The sequence below is a fragment of the Xenopus tropicalis genome, chromosome 7 (assembly GCF_000004195.4).
Source record: "Xenopus tropicalis strain Nigerian chromosome 7, UCB_Xtro_10.0, whole genome shotgun sequence".
In the NCBI taxonomy this organism is placed as follows: domain Eukaryota; kingdom Metazoa; phylum Chordata; class Amphibia; order Anura; family Pipidae; genus Xenopus; species Xenopus tropicalis.
In genome coordinates this window covers 35,415,098-35,435,141 of record NC_030683.2, presented here as the reverse complement: position 1 = coordinate 35,435,141, position 20,044 = coordinate 35,415,098, and the positions used below count along the sequence as shown (strand labels likewise).

At 38.7% G+C, this 20,044-nt stretch overlaps 1 protein-coding gene across 4 annotated transcripts; it reads right to left on the bottom strand.

Annotated features, from left to right (window-relative positions):
- Nucleotides 1-881: 881 nt before the first annotated feature.
- cutc (cutC copper transporter) lies at nt 882-19,846 on the bottom strand. Of its 4 annotated transcripts, XM_012966510.2 has the most exons (10): nt 19,802-19,814; nt 18,951-19,027; nt 15,025-15,103; nt 14,280-14,339; nt 6,905-7,114; nt 6,553-6,588; nt 5,826-5,959; nt 4,972-4,999; nt 2,482-2,587; nt 882-1,651 (listed from the first exon to the last, which is right to left on the bottom strand). In XM_012966510.2, exons 3-10 carry the CDS (start codon nt 15,032-15,034, stop codon nt 1,540-1,542), a joined length of 696 nt encoding a protein of 231 aa, XP_012821964.1. In that variant the 5' UTR covers nt 15,035-15,103; nt 18,951-19,027; nt 19,802-19,814; the 3' UTR covers nt 882-1,539.
- Between the last annotated feature and the right edge of the window lie 198 nt (nt 19,847-20,044).

The following is a 20,044-nucleotide window of genomic DNA, read 5'->3' as shown; positions in this document are numbered from 1 at the left end:
CGGAGCCTGGGGTTTTCTGAATAAGGAGTCTTCCCATAATCTGGATCTCCATACTTAACTGTAAGAAAAAATCATTTAAATGTTAAACCCAAAAGGATTGTTTTGCCTCCAATAAGGATTAATTTTATCTTTGTTGGGATCAAGTACAATGTACTGTTTTATTACAACAGAGATAAAGGGAATCATTTTTAAAAATACAAACTATCTGCTTAAATTGGAGTCTATGGGATATGGCCTTCCTGTAATTTGGAACTTTCTGGATAACGGGTTTCCAGATAAGGGATCCCACACTTGTACAGGTATAGGATATGAAAACCCATTAACCAGAAATCACTATGGAATTACAGAAAGCCCATCTCCCATAGACTCATTTTAATCAAATAATTGACAGTTAAAAATAATTTTCTATTTCCCTGTAACAGTAGCACCTTGAACATCCCAACTGAGATATGCTGAATCGTTATTGGAGGCAAAGCATTCCTATTGAATTTAATATTTACATGATTTGTTTTTTTTAGTATGGTGATCAAAATTGTGTAAAATTACTTCATCTGAAAAACCCCAGGTCCCAAGCATTCTGCATAACAGGTCCCAAGCATTCTGCATAACAGGTCCCATACCTGTACAAGTGGTGAGAGAATTGCCCTTTGGGAAACTGCTGTGAGCTTTATATTCAACATTTATTATATATTCCTCAAAAAAGTATCCAAAGCAAAATACATAGCCTTTCATCAATATTGCATATTATACTGTAAAAGTGGTTTTATATTCATTTACTTTAAATTTTAAGTAAACCAAAATTTAAGGGGGAAGGAAAGGTAACTGAATTTGGTATATATGTGACTGTATCAGTTTATCAACACAATAATGCACAGATAGAGTGAACTTTATTTTCTTTTATTGAACTTGGAAGTCATTTGGACTGGATACCCTCCCCCTCCATATTTGTGGAGAAAGAGGAAAAGCATTGCCATACAGTGCCAGATTCAGAACTGGAATTTTTATGGACATACTGAAGCATGCCTGGAATCTGGAAACCTTTTAGCAAATGTGAGGTAAGACACAGCAGTGAACATATATATCTTCTGAAATGTAAAGTTTCCACTGTTCCTATATTTTCTTGCCATGTACATGACTGTCATTTCATTTCCCTGCTAGCATGGGCAGAACTGAGACATAAAAAGCTGAAGGCACCTATTACCATGTACGACAATAATCAGCATTGTATTATGTATCAGTGCTTCCAGTGGTCCTCTAGATGGTATAATCAGCAGCTGTACAAAGGAACACACCACAGTCTCCATTAGCATTACATTGTGCACAGCACAAAGATGTGTTGTTGGAAGGGAATTTAAAAAAAAAAAATGTCTAGCATGCTTGGTTGCTTCTTTATTTTCTACTCTCATTCAACCTTCAGGCCAGAAGAGCCAAAACTAGGTATGAGTTGACATGCTTCCATAACTGTCACTTGAAATGTTCTTAGGTGCTTCCATGCCGAGCTGGCACAGTTCTCACCCACTCTGATCAGGGTCTGCCTTCTCACAGAAAGTTCTTTGCCATAGCATTCAATGTTCTGACTTTAGCCACATCTGTAACCTTGGTTGAATATTCAGAGGTAGAAAGGGTAGCTCCCATACACACAGAGTTGTTCCTGTTAAAGAGAGCACATACACTTGTCAAGTCTATATATGATATAAATTTATATCATGCTACCCAAAATTTTCTCTTTTGTATACATTTAATGATGTATGTTCTGTATGCCTGATGTGTTTTACTTTGCTGCCATAAAATAGTTGTACTCAAACAATAAGAGAAGCATGTACACTACAGCAAAATGTAACTAGAGTACCCAGAGCAGTAAATACTGTGGCACAGAGTGCATTTCTGAAAGACAGAAATATTATTTTGTCCTATTACATACAGCCTTATCACAAATAAAACACATAAATTACATTAAGCTTTAGGACTTCCCAATAACTTAAAACAAAATAGATTCAAGTTCAAAGAAAACTTAATTTCAGCAGTTTTACTCAAGCCCCATCAATTCACAATTTTTTATAAAGTAAAGAGCAAATAAAGGTAATAAATGAACAAAGTAAATAAAAAAAAGAAAAGGAGTAAAACTGTTTCAGTTCCATTATTTGCTAATTGACTGTGGTTCTGGGAGCAATTTCTGTCTCCAGCTTTTAGCTGCCTTTTGTTTCTGTAAGGTAAAGAAAGCAAACAGAATTTTCAAGTTCCTGCCCTATTTAAACTAGGCCTTTAATCAAATATCCTCAGATGTACAGACCGAGTTGCTAGGATAAGCACAAGGTTTGCAACAACGGAATGAAAATACAGTTTCAGTGTAGACAAAGTCTTCATGTTGAAGCAGTTTTTGTTTTCATAGAGATGGACAAGTGGCTGCTGATTATTATCAATAAAGTAGCTCATTTTTTGTTTACTACTATGAAGTCATAGCGCCCTAACACAGCCCCGCACCTGTACTTCATTGTTGAATCCTTTGTGGAACGAGCTGAGCAATGGAACTCCTGTACTGCGGCACCCTCCAGTATCCTTTGTAGGTTTCGCTCAGTAATGCCGCCACCTACAGTGAACAATAGCAGATAAAACAAATCATTATAACAACTGATGGCACTACTGTAATATACATAAAAGCCATGAATAAACTATAAAATATACGCTATATATAAATTGTGCTACTTTAAAACATATGTTTATATATATGTAAATTATATGCGTGTGTGTATATTTATATATATCCTTAAGGTGATGCAAAAAATCACACAAGACCCATAGCAACAATTAAGCAGGTAGCATTTACTGGTCACCTGTTAAAAAGCAGACATCTTATTGGTTGCTAAGGGTTACTGCTATTGGGCAAAATAAGGGGCAGTTTTTATTACATATGGGGGATAGTTTTTTCTTTTAATTCCTTTTAATGCCTTGGAACTGTCCTATAAGTGCTGCACGTTATGCTACTACTATAATGTGCCTAAATGATCCTGCCCCATAATCACACAGGATAGTGAGGCTGCTCCTAAATGTACCCTAACTGTTTTTGCACTGAAGAGGCTGCATGTTGAGTGGTTTAATAAAGGTCACAGAACTTTGGGGCAACCTCTGATAACCTTTTGTATATTCTTTATTTGCAATTTACCAGAAATACAGTTTGTACCATTACAATCTATCTAGGAGCAACACATTTTCTCAGTTACATTTAACAAAGGCAAATTAAATTCTTTATATTAGCCATTTATTAACTGGTTATGACTTTCTGACAGTAATTTAAGTGGAAATTTGAATTAGGCAAGGACCTAGGTAGGGAACTGGGTCAGGGGATAAGATATATATATATATATATATATATATATATAGAAAATAATCATCTGTGGCCAGCACACCCTTCAATGTTTCATCAAAAAAATTTTTATTGCAGATAAATTGTTAAAACCAACGTTTCGGTCCTTATTAGGACCTTTCTCAAGGATAAAAAACAATAGTTCATCACATCACATCTAAATACCTGTGTACCCTAGCAATGTGGTTACTTGTGTATTATTTGTAACAAATATTTTATATCATGCAATTATTTATGATATGCGATTATTGCACTTTGTTTGATATTTTATAGAATCACTTAGGTCATGATATAATAAGATATATATATATATATATATATATATATATATATATATATATTTTTTAGAATGGATATACACATGCACAAATAATGGCCACACATTGGACTATTCAAATTTGTACACAAGTAACCACATTGGTTAATTACATAATGGTCAGAGAATGGGGATTGGGCACCTAATTTCACATGCTAGGGTACACAGGTATTTAGATGTGATGTGATGCACTATTGTTTTTTATCCTTGAGAAAGGTCCTAATAAGGACCGAAACGTTGGTTTTAACAATTTATCTGCAATAAAAATTTTTTTGATGAAACATTGAAGGGTGTGCTGGCCACAGATGATTATTTTCTATACAGACATAATTTTGGCTAAGCACCCCGCAGAATATTGAGCCTTGGAGTGCGGACACCATTTGGATTGATATATATATCTCTTAGACAGCGAGTTGGTGCACACCACTAACAATGATTATACCTGGGTGCAAGAGTAAATATAGTATAATAAAACAAAAAAGTGTCAGCACACAAAGGATTTAAATTATTTGAAAAAAAGGTAAATTTTATTACAAAATGTGAAAAAGGAACATTACAGACCTCAACGTTTCAGTCCCCCACAGGGACTTTCGTCAGGAGGCAGAGAGAAGACAGTACTGTACTGTCTTTTAAATCCTGTCAGTGCTGACACTTTTTTGTTTTATCATATATATATATGTATATATACACACACACACAAATACAGTGTTCCAGTATTTCCAGCTTTATACATAAACTTCTAAAAACTCTTAATTTTAGTAAGGTTTATATCATCATTTCTAATCCACAAGAGTATTACCCATTGCAGTGGTCAGAGAAGCTTCTATGTGCATGCAAAGAATGTAGTGACTATAACACTTTTGACAGGTACTGCTGTGGGTGCCCAGTGAGAGCAGCTACGATTGCAGCTACGATTGCACCTACTCAAAGTGTTAGTGCACTGCCTTTACCCATATGGACAATGCCTGTTAGCCCTGCTGTTAGACTGTATATAGCAGTGCCTGTCATTACTTTTCTCTGATGTCAAGTTGGCAGCGCTGCTAAACATCAATATAAAAAATTATATAACTCCATGGATTCTGGCAAATGCCAGAGGGGCTGCTGTAAGATGCCATAGACAGTCACTAGTTACTGGCCTTGTGTAGGGCTGTTTGGGCCTCTGTGCACCAGAAATGCCAGGACCTATTTATATTCACAGTTCTGACCTCAGAATTGCCAATTAAATGGCCGTATGTGCCACAGCACTAGGGGTAAATGTTTGGGCTTAGACAAACACATCTGTGTTAATAGTTACCTGGCATTACTATGATTCGTCCTTTGGCCTAGAATATAAAATGATGATGATTATTAGTTTAATGTAGACTTGTTATGTAATTACAGTAATCGCTGACTGATTGCAAGAATGCAGTGTAATCTCAAATTTATTAGTTGCATAATAAGTGAATAACCATGTCCTTTGTTGGAGAGTGTGTGAGTAGGCCACTTATTACTGCAGTGATAAGTGGCCCTACATACTGACCATAAAAACTGGGTGAGCATAATTGCATCAAAATACTTTATACTGCGCAATAAAATTACATTACAAAAAGTACTAGAACAAAAGTTAAAATTGCTTTCTAGACCTCAACATAAGCTACAGCTCTACAGCAGCTACAGGGCCTACCTAAACCAGCACCCACACCTGGAAGGAACGGGAGATTATCAGGTTTTTAATAAATGGTGTAATCATAACTTGTATTCATTATCCGGAAACCTGAAAGTTCCAAATTATGGAAAGGCCATCTCCCATAGACTCCATTATAAGCAAATAATTCTAATTTTTAAAATTGATTTTCTCTATAATAATAAAACAGTACCTTGTACTTGATCCTAACTAAGATATAATCGATCTTTATTGGAGGCAAAACAAGCCTATTGGGTTTATTCAATATTTAAATATTTTTTAGCAGACTTAAGGTATGGAGATCCAAATTACGGAAAGATCCTTTACCTGGAAACCAACCTGAAATTAGCTATTAAAAAATTAAAATATTAAAAAATGAAAGTAAGTGCCCAATTGGCTGTTATGAGCTACTGTGCTCATAACACATATGTTAGTAATGGAAACCTTACAAATATTCAGTCAGGCATTACATTTCAATGTCTTACTTGTTCCACAAGTCTCTTTATTAAAGGCAAACCTTCCAAAGCAGACGTGTCACAGCCACTAGTAAGAACCCTTTCAAATCCCAAGGAAATCAGAGTCTCCATGGCAAGCAAGGGGTCATAAACCATGTCAAAAGCTGCAAGACAGGAAATATGATCATACTCTATACTCAATTATAATCCTACTGTATAATCATACTTCAGTATGACAGCCACCCTGGTCACAAAACAATGCTAAATATAAGTATACATGTAGTACAGCTGCAGAGGTCTTGGAGCTGTAGATGTAACCCAATGCAAGTTGATAGGTCAGTTTTAATATGGTTTCATCTGGAGTGCAATTAGTCTTTTAAGGATTGTTCTTTTAATACAGCATATCAAAAGCATGGTAGGTTCACAGTAGAACCCCCCATTTTACATTTTTCAAGGGACCAGGAGAAAATGGTGTAGACCACATTGTTGGGACCACAAAAAATAAAAAACAGTGCAAAATTAGGGAAAACGTAAAATCAGATTTTTACAAGAGGTATAAACTGAAAATGCAGGTTTTCTTTATCTTTTGCTACTGCACACTTAGAGGCAGATTTTTAAAATTTGTATTTTTAACCTTGGCTAATCTCACATTATATTAAAATCACAAACACTGATTTTAAGTTTCAACCGTGAAAATGAAGTATGATGTAAAGTTTATGATGTGTCACTTAGCTGATCACTTGCATGAAATATTCACCTCGATGGAAAGTAACTGGAAGGGGACGGGATACAGCTGGAAAGAAATACAGATTATGTAAAGTAACATTCCCTCTCTGTAAACTTTCATTTAGACAGAGTTTGGTGGCATATTGTTGGTCTTGGCTGGCCACACATGGGCTGATGACTTAGTAAAGCAATGATCTCTAACATGAGTCAATGGAAATCATCGGCAGACTGGATTTTCAGTCACACAACACTCTGAAGCAACTGCCATAATCAATTCATTATGCTAAAAATAAAGACAATGGCCAACCAATCTATCATAACCTCAACATAATATAGCTCAAGATTATTTTTGTGTAATAACATTGGTAGATTCTTATATGTACCAAGGAGTTCCATGCACAGTTCTGCATCAATCCGTCCATCTTCTGTGAGAGCGCCAAACACAAGGCCGTCCGCTCCATGGATTTTAGCCAAGCGGATGTCAGCCTTCATCACTTCCACTTCACGATCAGAATAAAGAAAATCTCCACCCCTTGGTCGAATCATGACAAATATTGGAATCTGGAGATATTGCTTAACTACCTGCAAAAGGCCTGAAACCAAAGAAAAAATAATGCATACGATGTGCAGTAAAGTGTATTAAATTTCTTACTATTGAGTGTTATTCTGATATCTAAAGAGAACTGATATCTTGCTCCCTTCCCATTGTTCTGCTGATCAGCCGCTGGGAGGGGGGTGATGTCACCCAACTTGCTGCTCAGCAGTAAAGTGTGACTGAAGTTTATCAGAGCACAAGTCACATGGCTGTGGCTCCCTGGGAAATTAAGAATATGGCTAGCCAAATGTGAAATTTCAAAATTTAATATTCAAAAAACTGTTTGATATAGGATTTTGCTGGTTTAGGGCTATTAACTGATGCGCTTTGAAAAAAAAAACATGTTTTCCCCATGACAGCATTCCTTTAAGTCTAAGGGCTGGCTAATTACCCCACTGACTTGGATGTTGGTCAATCACATTTGCTGTTTTCAACAATGATTCCTCTAAATAACTGTGAGATGACACACAAAATCGCCTTTTGGGCACAAAATAATATGCCATTGTGTTGCCAAGTCTATGTTGATTTTAATTACTTTTCAATAAATATATATTTTTGGATGTTCTGTCACAGTCCAGAAAAGCTATTTCACACAGGTGACAAAACACTTTGTTTTCAATCACCTTCCGGCTTGAAATCCAGGACAAACAAACTGCTTACCCCCCGCCAGTAAAAAAATAAGCTAAATATACCAATAAGAAAGGTGGGTAGGGTGGGCTAGGGAATTTTGGTTGGGGACGTTATGTTTTTTGTTTGTCTATACTACCATTATTCAGGTCTTACAACTCTATAAGATGCTCTTACATAAATACGAACTAATGGCAGACATCGCTCACAGCGGCACCAGTCTAAAGCCAATACAATATGGCTAAAATTTCAGTGACCTCTTGGAACATAAGAGGGCTTAATTCAAAATTTAAAAGGACCCTTCTGTTTACCTACCTAAAGAGATACCCTCCCTCTATTCTCCTACTCCAGGAGACCCACCTTATGGGCCAAAAAATTCTAGCACTCAAAAAACCCTGGGTGGGATGGCACTATCACTCTACCTATTCCTCCTATTCCAGAGGAGTCTCAGTACTAATACGCAAAGGGGTGCCATTTGAACTAATCAAGCTACATACAGACTACTATGGTAGATTCATGATTCTTCATGGTCTCCTTGCCCGTAAACCCATAACAATTATTAATATACATGTGCCGCCGCCGTTTGCAATGTCCGTTTTAGATCAAATTATTTCCAAACTGGCAGAGTTCCCACTAAGTCCATTTCTCATCATGGGAAACTTTAATAATTGCATGAATCCCTCCCTAGATAGATCCAAAACAGAACCCAATAAATCCACCAGACTTGTGGGATGGGCAGACGCTCTCCACCTTATAGAGGTTTGGAGATGGAAAAACCCCACAGCGAGAGTTTTCTCCTGCCACTTACTTACCCACAAGTCCCTTTAAAGAATTGATCTGGCATTTGCCTCAGCAGATTTATTGCCCATGGTCGACACAATACAATATCTACCCCAAGCCCTGTCAGATCACTCCCCACTTAGCCTTTCTCTCCACTGAAACCCATCTCCGGTAGACAGGTTATGGCGATTGAGTCCTCTATGGCTTAAAAATGATATAGTTGCAACTCAGAATCAAAAAGCATACACAGAATTCTGGGAACTAAACAATAATTCTGCCTCACCATTAATGCTTTGGGACGCCTCTAAGGCAGTCATGAGGGGCGAACTAACAGCAGTAATATCCCAAGCGAGAGATAAGAAAAAAGAACAGTTAAATGAGGCAGAGAAAAGTTTTATAGCAGCAGAAACTACACATGCCCAGAACCCTACAGAACACACATATGAACAGCTTCTATCTGCAAGGAATTCCCTTAGTCGGGCTACTATTTCACTAACAAGAAAAGCAATACTATACCTAAATCAGCGCATTTTTGAGCAGGGGGACAAGAATAGTAAACTGCTAGCCTACCTCTCCAAACCTCAAAGCAACTCCACAGCGATACCTCACATTCGTCAAGAAGACGGCACACTTACCACAGAACCCAAGACCATTGCACAACAGTTTGCCTCCTACTACAAAAACTTATACACAACTACAACCACCTACTCTAAGACACAACTAGCACAATACCTAGCAAGTATACCCATTCCAAAAATAGCGCCAGCAGATAGGGCATACTTGGATGCCACAATCACAAAGCAAGAGGTTGCTGATGCAATTGCCACCCTCCCCTCTAATAAGGGCATAGATTGGGGCATTATGTTTTCTGATAAAAATACAGAGCAGAAATGGTTGTCATTTAAAATGATATTAAATCATTACTGTTCTCAATTCATTCCATTAATAAGAAAAAGTAGAAGTGTTAAGAATCACCCCATGTGGCTTAACTCTGAGGTAAAGAAGTTAATAGGGAAAAAAAGGAAAGCTTTTAAGAAATATAAGTCAGAGGGGACAGTAGCTGCGTTTAATGAATATAAACACTATAACAAGTGTTGTAAAACAGCAATCCGGAAGGCAAAGATAGAAAATGAGGAGCGCATCGCGGCCGAGGCCAAGACTAACCCCAAAAAGTTTTTTAAGTATATTAATAGTAAAAAGATGCAGGTTGAGGGTGTGGCCCCATTGAGTTATAATAACAATATGGTTACAGCGGATACAGAAAAGGCAGATGTGCTTAACCAGTTCTTTTCTTCTGTGTATACAGTAGAGGAGCCAGTGGGCCAAGTCTCACCCAATAGCTTCACTGTTGCCTCAGCTCCAACTACACAGTGGTTGGCACAGGATATGGTGCTTAAAGGGTTACACACGATAAATGTAAACAAGGCACCTGGGCCAGATGGAATACACCCTCGGGTACTGAGAGAGCTAGGGGCAGAATTGCAGTGGCCCTTGTTTCTGATATTCTCAGACTCTCTTTCATCAGGTATGGTACCTAGTGATTGGAAGAAGGCGAATGTCACTCCCATATTTAAAAAGGGAATAAGATCTCAGCCTGGCAATTATAGGCCTGTAAGTTTGACATCCGTGGGGGGCAAGTTATTTGAAGGCTTGTTAAGGGATCACATTCAAAATTATGTAGTGGAGAATGGCATTATGAGCAGTAATCAGCATGGCTTTATGAAGGACAGGTCATGTCAGACCAATTTAATTGCTTTTTATGATGAGGTTAGTAAGAAGCTGGACAGTGGGGATGCAGTAGATATAATCTATTTGGATTTTGATACCGTTCCCCACAAACGACTGCTTTCTAAGCTAAGGTCTATTGGTCTTAGTGAAGTCGTTTGCACATGGATAGAAAACTGGCTACAGGATCGGGTACAGAGGGTGGTTGTTAATGGCACATTCTCTACTTGGAGTAAGGTTCTCAGTGGGGTCCCTCAGGGTTCTGTACTGGGTCCACTTTTGTTTAATTTGTTCATAAATGACTTAGGGGAGGGTATTATGAGTAATGTATCAGTGTTTGCAGATGACACAAAACTCTGCAGACCAGTCAATTCTATCCAGGATGTGACATCCCTGCAGCAGGATCTTGACCAACTGGCAATCTGGGCAGCTAAGTGGCAGATGAGATTTAATGTGGATAAATGTAAGGTCATGCACCTGGGATGTAAAAATATGCAAGCCCCGTATAACCTTAATGGGACTGCACTAGGCAAATCCATAATGGAGAAGGATCTTGGAGTCCTTGTAGATAATAAACTTGGCTGTAGCAAGCAATGCCAGGCAGCAGCTGCAAGGGCAAACAAGGTTCTGAGCTGTATTAAAAGGGGTATAGATTCACGGGAGGAGGGGGTTATTCTTCCCCTTTACAGAGCACTGGTAAGGCCCCATCTAGAATATGCTGTTCAGTTTTGGTCTCCAGTGCTCAAACGGGACATTATTGAGCTAGAGAGGGTCCAGAGAAGGGCAACTAAGCTGGTAAAGGGTATGGAAAGTCTCGGTTATGAAGAAAGACTGGCCAAGTTGGGTCTGTTTACACTGGAGAAGAGGCGCTTAAGAGGTGACATGATAACTATGTATAAATATATAAGGGGATCATATAATAACCTCTCTAATGTTTTATTTACCAGTAGGTCCTTCCAACGGACACGAGGGCACCCACTCCGTTTAGAAGAAGGGAGGTTCCATTTAAATATTCGGAAAGGATTTTTTACAGTGAGAGCTGTGAAGTTGTGGAATTCCCTCCCCGAATCAGTCGTACTGGCTGATACATTATATAGCTTTAAGAAGGGGCTGGATGGATTCTTAGCAAGTGAGGGAATACAGGGTTATGGGAGATAGCTCTTAGTACAAGTTGATACAGGGACTGGTCCGATTGCCATCTTGGAGTCAGGAAGGAATTTTTTCCCCTCTGAGGCAAATTAGAGAGGCTTCAGATGGGGTTTTTTGCCTTCCTCTGGATCAACTTGTAGTTAGGCAGGTTAGGTATAGGCATTATGGTTGAACTTGATGGACGTATGTCTTTTTTCAACCCAACTTACTATGTTACTATGTTACTATGTTACTATGTAAGACACCGGGCCCGGATGGGCTACCTACCAACTGGTATAAGGCACTAGCTGAATACATTCCCACTAAATTATTAGAAACTTTACGATATGCTTATGACAACCAAACACTACCTGCATCCTTTGCTGAGGCGCTAATAGTGGTTATTCCGAAGCCAGGCAAAGATCCATCCCTCTGCTCCTCATACCGCCCCATTTCTCTAATTAACACAGATGCCAAAATTTTGGCCAAAATCCTGGCGGCGAGGCTCCAAAGGGTGGTTCCCGATCTTGTACATCCTGATCAATTAGGCTTTATGCCCGGGAGATCCACTGACATTAATCTAAGAAGACTCTTCACCAATCTACAAATCCCTCATTTAGAGACCGGCACCAGAGTTGTTGCCTCCCTAGACTCTGCCAAAGCCTTTGATTCAATTGAATGGGGATACTTATGGGAGGTCTTGTCTGGCTTCGGCTTTGGCCAAACATTTTTAAAGTGGATCAAGTTACTATACCAACGTCCCACAGCAAGAGTCAGAGTAAATGGGATTACATCTCCCTCATTTTCCTTGGAAAGAGGGACCCGCCAAGACTGTCCACTCTCACCAATATTATTTACCCTAGCAATAGAGCCTCTAGCCATACTGATCAGGAACTCCCCGGGTATTAGAGGCCTTACATATGGTAACATTTAAGAAAAATGATCACTATATGCAGATGACTTATTAATATACCTTGCAGATCCCAGGGATTCGCTGACCTCTCTGCTGCAGCAAGTGGACAACTACGGTCACTACTCCGCGAATCAACTGGGATAAGTCAATCCTTTGCCCTATAGACCCTCTCCAACCACAACCAGTAATACCCAATATACCTTTAAAGTGGTCCAACCAATTTAAATATTTAGGAGTCTGGATAACTGTAGATCCTACTAACTACATACCACTTAACCTAGACCCCTTACTGTCAGATCTCAAAACCTGACTGACCCAATGGTCCAAATTACCACTTTCACTCTGGGGCCGCATAAATATAATAAAAATAATATATCTTCCCAAATTTCTATACATACTACACAATGCCCCAATCTTTATCCCTAAAACCTTTTTTAAGAAACTTAACCAAATTATCCTACCATTTATTTGGAATAACCGACCCCCCAGAATGGCCTGGACAAAACTATGCGCTCCTCTAGCTGAAGGAGGCCTAGCCCTCCCCCACTTTTATCATTACTTCTTAGCCTCACAGATACACTACCTACACTGGTGCTTCATTCATGACCTTACAACCCAAATCTGCAACTCCAGGCAACAATACTTGGCTCCCTGGAAGGATTAAGCAACTTTCCATACCGACATCTTAAGGATACAGCCCCACTACCAACAACTCTAACTATCCCGCATAAAGCCTGGACCATAGCACTCACACTACTCAAACACCCACCACCCTTACTTACGTCTAGACTTCCACTCTGGGGCAATCAATACTTACCACAATTTATGCAACCTCATATATTGGCCTCGCCACAACATTAAATATCTGGGAGACCTCACGGAACACTCAACCTTCCCAACATATGCACAGATCCGAGAGAAAGCTCAACAACCTACTCTCCCCTTTTATAAATATCTGCAGTTGCGATCAGTGTTCAGGAACCAATTTGCCACTCTCACCCCCCAGCTCACTTCTTTAGCAGTGGAGGCTACTCTACAATCTAGCAACCCAGTAAAGATTACTTCAAATCTATACCAAAACCTACTTTCAACAGGCCCCAAACCCTTTCATTCCGCACAAATATGGTGGACTTCGCAAATACCAGCACTCACCCAAGACGATTGGGAAGAGGCAACAGACACAATGTACAACTATCTTTTATCTACCAGAGACAGGTTAATACAGTATAAAACCTTCCATCACCTGTATATCACACCACTAAGGTTACACCAGATGGGCCGTACCCCAACTGATCACTGCCCGAGATGTGCAGCAAGCTCTGCTAATTTTTTTCATATGATCTGGTCATGCCCCCACATCGCTAAATTCTGGTCAGCAGTAATTTAATATTTATCGGATAACTTAGCCTTCCCCACTGTGACTGCTCGTGAAACCTGCTTGCTAGGAGTCCTAGACAGTATAATTGCTCAAAATAGCTCCTGGATACGCTACAGAATACTGCTGTTCTATGCAAAAAAAACTGTTGCAATGCACTGGATGGGCTCTACCCTCCCCACCGTTACAGCCTGGAAGAATCTAGTGAATAACGTTGCTCCTCTCTATAAACTCACATATGAGAATAGGGTGCACCCGACAAATTTGATAGAGTTTGGGGCCCTTGGTGCGACCTGGAGGGAAACTAAAGGACTCCACTCCCATTTATACTGTAAAACCCCCGGTGTCTCCCCACATTCCTCTATCACATCTTGAACACTTCAGCTCAGTAGAATGATGAATCCAATATCCTGTAACTGCTGCCAGATTCACGCTCACACTTTGTAATGTGGCACCTACTCCTCTAATGTCTATAACAAACCTTAAAGATAGACCTGAATAAGAATGACCAGCATAATTTTTTATTGTAATGTTAAATGTGTTATTTTATGTTTTTGTTTGTATGAAAATTAATAAAATACACCTTTCAAAAAAAATATACCAATAAGAACTCACCAACAGAAGGTGTGATTCCTCCTTCCAACAAACTGGCACACAATTCAATACGACCAGCACCTAATGTAACAGAAAAGATTTGTTCATGTGCAGATTTCAGTACATAGAGTAAAGAAGACCAATAATTTGTATAAAGTATAGTTTGTTATATTACATATTCCTCTCCTTAGCCATGCTTGGATGCTTTCAGAAAAAGTAGAGTACAAATGAATACTCCTCAAACAAAAACCACACATGTAATTTTACATATTGTAACTCTTTCATTCATCCAAGTGTCTTTTTCTGTTTAAAGTGGTAGGCAATCCCAGCTTCTTACTTGAATTGAAGAAATCACTCATAGGAAACATTTTAAAGATGATTTAGCAAGTCCAGTTGCTTTACACCTACCACCACTAGATACTCTGTACCCAAAGTTGTACCAGCTTGGTAATTTGTTATTGTGAAATGTACACTTTTATGTACACTTTTAACACATAATACACACAGTGGATATAAGAGGGTTCCCTAACATTGTGTGAATGTATTTACACACAATAAAGAAATTTGCAAAGACTATTTTTGAGAAATTTTGATAGACTATTTCTGAAAAACAAAGAAACATAATGTTTAAATACATTGGGGATTTTAATAATATGATAGCATTCATCATATTCAAAATGTAGATACCTATGTGTATATAAGTTTGTGCTTTAAGGTGATACTGACAATTTTTTATAAATGCCATGTTCATTTTGCTCAATCATACCTGCAACCATACCCTCCAAAAGCCTACAGCTTCTTCTACAGTTCACTTCTCTGATGCAGTCCCATGGTTTCTTTGCACTCTGTGGAGGATAGTTACGTCAACAGGATCAAAAACTGGAAATATTTTAGGAAAAACTGAGGCACCTCTAAGTATACCCACTGGGACAAAAGGAACATGGCATTTTTGTCAGAACCACTACAAATCAGTATTCTGCATATTTATTTAATCAAGGTACTTGAATTCCCAACATCGAGACTTGTATGTTTCTTTGTACTGTAGATATGCAATAGTTATATATGCTGGAATACTGCACCAAGAGCCAAGACGGCTTTTTTTTTTTTAACTTCAACATAAAACACGTACGCTGATATTTTCTGTTCAATTGCTATGTTTGTTTTTTGCTTACAAGAATAATTTTTATCTTGGGAAGAACTTCTACCTATTAAGCCAGAGAAACAGAATTGGTAGTAATATTTCCCCAAGTTTTACAAACATTTTTATTTTGATTTGGAAAACAAAAAAAAATTGCAAGGTATATATAAAATAACTTTAGATATGTAGATGATGTATTCTTTACCATACCTGGTAGTGTGACAGAGGTTGCTCACCTTAACAGATCAGTGTACACTATTGTTCAACATGAGTGCAATGAATAGGACTTGTGCTGAACATACTTCTTGTGAAATAAATGTGAGATAAATGTAAACAAGGCACCTGGGCCAGATGGAATTCACCCTTGGGTACTGAGAGAGCTAGGGTCAGATATACTGTACAGTGGCCTTTGTTTCTGATATTCTCAGACTCGCTTTCATCAGGTATGGTACCTAGGGATTGGAGGAAGGCTAATGTCATTCCTATATTTAAAACGGGAGTATGATCTCAGCCTGGCAATTATAGGCCTGTAAGTTTGACATCCGTAGTGGGCAAGTTATTTGGAGGCTTGACCAATTTAATTGCTTTTTATGATGAGGTGAGTAAGAAGCTGGACAGTGGGGATGCAGTAGATATAATCTATTTGGATTTTGCAAAAGCATTTGATACCGTTCCCCACAAACGGCTGCTTTCTAAACTAAGGTCTATTGGTCTTAGTGAAGTCGTTTGCACAAGGATAGAAAACTGGCTACAGGATCGGGTACAGAGGGTGGTTGTTAATGGTACATTCTCTGCTTGGAGTAAGGTTCTCAGTGGGGTCCCTCAGGGTTCTGTACTGGGTCCACTTTTGTTTAACTGGTTCATAAATAACTTAGGGGAGGGTATTATGAGCAATGTATCAATGTTTGCAGATGACACAAAAATCTGCAGACCAGTCAATTCTATCCAGGATGTGGCATCCTTGCAGCAGGATCTTGACTAACTGGCAATCTGAGGGGCAGATGAGATTTAATGTGGATAAATGTAAGGTCATTCACCTGGGATGTAAAAATATGCAAGCCACTTATACCCTTAATGGGACTGCACTAGGCAAATCCATAATGGAGAAGGACCTTGGCTAATAAACTTGGCTGTAGTAAGCAATGCCAGGCAGCAGCTGCAAGGGCAAACAAGGTTTTGAGCTGTATTAAAAGGGGTATAGATTCACGGGAGGAGGGTGTTATTCTTCCCCTGTTCAGTTTTGGTCTCCAGTGCTCAAACGGGACATTATTGAATTATAGAGGGTCCAGAGAAGGGCAACTAAGCTGGTAAAGGGTATGGAGAGTTTCAGTTATGGGGAGAGACTGGCCAGGTTGGGTCTGTTTACACTGGAGAAGAGGCGCTTAAAGCAGACCTGTCACTCTCACCTGAAAATTCAGCTAATGGTTCAGATGTTCTGAAAAGCAGCGCTCTTTTTTTTTTTTTTTCCTTTTCTGTGTCTTTCCCCAGATATTGCCTATTATCTTTATGTCCTGTCAATCAAAAGTATTCAACTCCGCCTCTGTGCCTTAGGCATAGAGGTGTCTCCTTGTATTCTACGTCACCACTCCTTCTATTCTCCCCCTCCCTCTACAGGCTATCAGTCTCGCATAGCTTTAATGAGAACGCGCACACATTATTATGGTAGAGACATGCCTAACTATTGTGAGAGAGCTCTCTACATTACATGGGCTAATTCTATCCTGTGATTCTTGAGGGCACACAGACTCGCAAAGGAGCGTGACAGTTTCTCAATTTGGAGAGACAACGGCTTTGCTTACAAAGGTAGCAGAGATCTAGAATAAGTTCTTAAACAATGTAGTTTATATTTCTAAAGTTTATTTTGGCATTGTGAAAGGTGACAGGTCCACTTTAAGAGGTGACATGATAACTATGTATAAATATATAAGGGGATCATATAATAAACTCTCTAATGTTTTATTTACCAGTAGGTCCTTCCAACGGACACAAGGGCACCAACTTCGTTTAGAAGAAGGGAGGTTCTGTTTAAATATTTGGAAAGGATTTTTTACTGTGAGAGCTGTGAAGTTGTGGAATTCCCTCCCTGAATCAGTCGTGCTGGCTGATACATTATATAGCTTTAAGAAGGGGCTGGATGGCTTCTTAGCAAGCGAGGGAATACAGGGTTATGGGAGATAGCTCTTAGTACAAGTTGATCCAGGGACTGGTCCGATTGCCATCTTGGAGTCAGGAAGGAATTGTTTCCCCTCTGTAGCAAATTAGAAAGGCTTCAGATGGGGTTTTTTTGCCTTCCTCTGCATCAACTAGAAGTTAGGCAGGTTATATATAGGCATTATGGTTGAACGTGATGGACGTACGTCTTTTTTTCAACCTAACTTACTATGTTTCTGTGTTACTATGTTTTAATAAAAAAAAAAAATCAAAGTGTTTTGTTATTTCTTAAAAACAAGGCAAACAGGGAAATTGAAACTACTCCATGTCCCTTACCCCTTTGTTGTGAAAGTTTTGTTAGCACGAGTCCAGTAGGCAGGGGAATTATCTGTGCTCCGGTAATATTTTATTGATATCGATAATATAATTAAGACCAGCTCTGAAATGTGTGTTTTGGAAGAACTGGTAATAAAAAAAAAAGAGAATCTCCTTGGCAGTTTGAGAAGAATAACCTAATGCTTTTTCAAACTTTCATCTAGATAATACTAAAAAATGAAGTTGCTATAAAGCCAGTTTTAAGTGTGTGAGATAGATGATCATGTTTTTGAAAGAAGTATGAGGATGATGCCCAAAAGATTAATTCAGAGTGTCTTTGATAAGCAACTGGTAACATCCCAGTTACGTAAGGCAATGCAAAGGACAGAAATGAAAACAGTGCTTTTTTCCCTAAAAAGATTTGGAAAAATGTAGCATTTTGACTCATTGGAAAGCTCCTAACATGCTCAGTGAATCTAAATGTCCTTGTCTTTTAAGTTACTAGTTTGATATTATGCAGTAAGTTGTTTATTAACACTTTACATTAATTGAGAATGTATTATATATTTTAAAAGGGCTAAAGTCAAAGTTGCATCTGATTGTCGATAGATTACAATTTCCTGCACCCCCAGGCCTGGCTGCTCACTTACAAATCCACTGAGGAAGCCACACTGAAAGGGCAAGATATCTGACAGCTGTTAGAATTTAAGTTCCAGTCCCCAGTGCTCCCTGGTTTCTAATACTAGCTGTACACATCCCATCAAAAATGTGGCCTGCAGGCCATAGAATAAGACAAATAGTCCGTAGACAGCTTTCACTGATCTGGTACAATTATAATAATGAAACAAACATCCAAACCAGCTATCAAATTTAGCTGAAATCTAACCACTGTCAGCCATTGTGAAATCTCCCCTGCAATTTACTGTAAAGTAGAGATGACTACAATAAAAAAATAAAAATATGGCAAGGCACATGGGCAAATGTCACCTACAAACATGAAGTAAATTCTTAATGTCTAATCAGCAGGCTTTGCTGGTTAGAATAAAAATGTATTGTTAAATCCCTTTTTTTATGGCATTTAGGCTTACCTCCTCTTTCAGCGTTTATCGCAGACTCAACTGAATCCACACAAACTTCCATAATATATCCTTGATCCGCCATTTCTCTATATGTAAAAGGAAATTAAATGCAAAAGAGTCAAGAGGCTGTGAGGTGTGCATATGAGACAGTCGTGCTGCTAGATAAAGAAGGCTAATAAGACCATGATAAAAGTGACGACAGCTATTTAAATGCACATTAAATAACTGCAGCATTCTGATGGAGCAAATATATATATATTATAATATATATTATAATTGGTCTACTTGGGAAAGACACAAGGGATCCAGTCTTTATTTGGTAAGTGTGTTGCCATTTCTAAGCCTAACAGCTTATCATAACTTTATTAATATATATATATATTTTTTTTAATCATGATGGAGTAGGGTGACTTTTTTGTAGAATATTTTAGGACTCGAATAGCAGTGAGTGACTATTTCTACCCCAAATACAGTTCATAATATGGTTGCAATATGTATGATTGCAGCTGGTACAATGCGGTCTGTCTCAGCGAACTCTACGTTTTTCTATTTATCAACTTTAGGTGCCTGTAGGTTATGAAATCGGTTGCCTTTACCAATACCCTGAACGTGTCCAAATGAATATCAGTATATTGTTTATCCCTTCCTGAGGCCCCATGGTCGCTGCATAGTCTGCCATGTATTACATAAAATAGGCGCTGTAACACCACGTAACAAGAAGTATGGGCGCTTTATACTGGACAGCATATAAAGTAGAGGAGAGGGCTGAGCAGCATATTTAGAACGTGAATTGTCGATAACATAAAATAGGTTCAACCACACCACACACTCGCAGCAGACAAACTGCGTGTTTACTATACCTCCCAAGCTCACCACCATCCCTCCCTACTCCCACCCTCACACTGACATTCCCCTCCGCCTGCTGGCTTCTTATTGGCTAGCGTGTATGAGTTTATGAGGCCCTGTTGGGCGGGCATTAAAAAGAAGGCTTCATCTCATTTGATGGTCGTGCTTTCCGTGTTCCCTCGGATTGGCTGGATGTCACACAATAAAATGCTTATTGGATGACACGTTCATTGTGATTGCATGATTGGGTGATTGTA

Coding starts and splice junctions, on each gene's coding strand:
- cutc (XM_031905033.1), bottom strand. CDS start 19,620: ATGGCAGACTATGCAGCGACCATGGGGCCTCAGGAAGGGATAAACAAT. Junction 5,960..6,552: donor TCCAGTTACTTTCCATCGAG/GTGAATATTTCA, acceptor CCTGTCTTGCAG/CTTTTGACATGGTTTATGAC. Junction 1,652..2,481: donor GATTCAACAATGAAGTACAG/GTGCGGGGCTGT, acceptor TCTCTTTAACAG/GAACAACTCTGTGTGTATGG.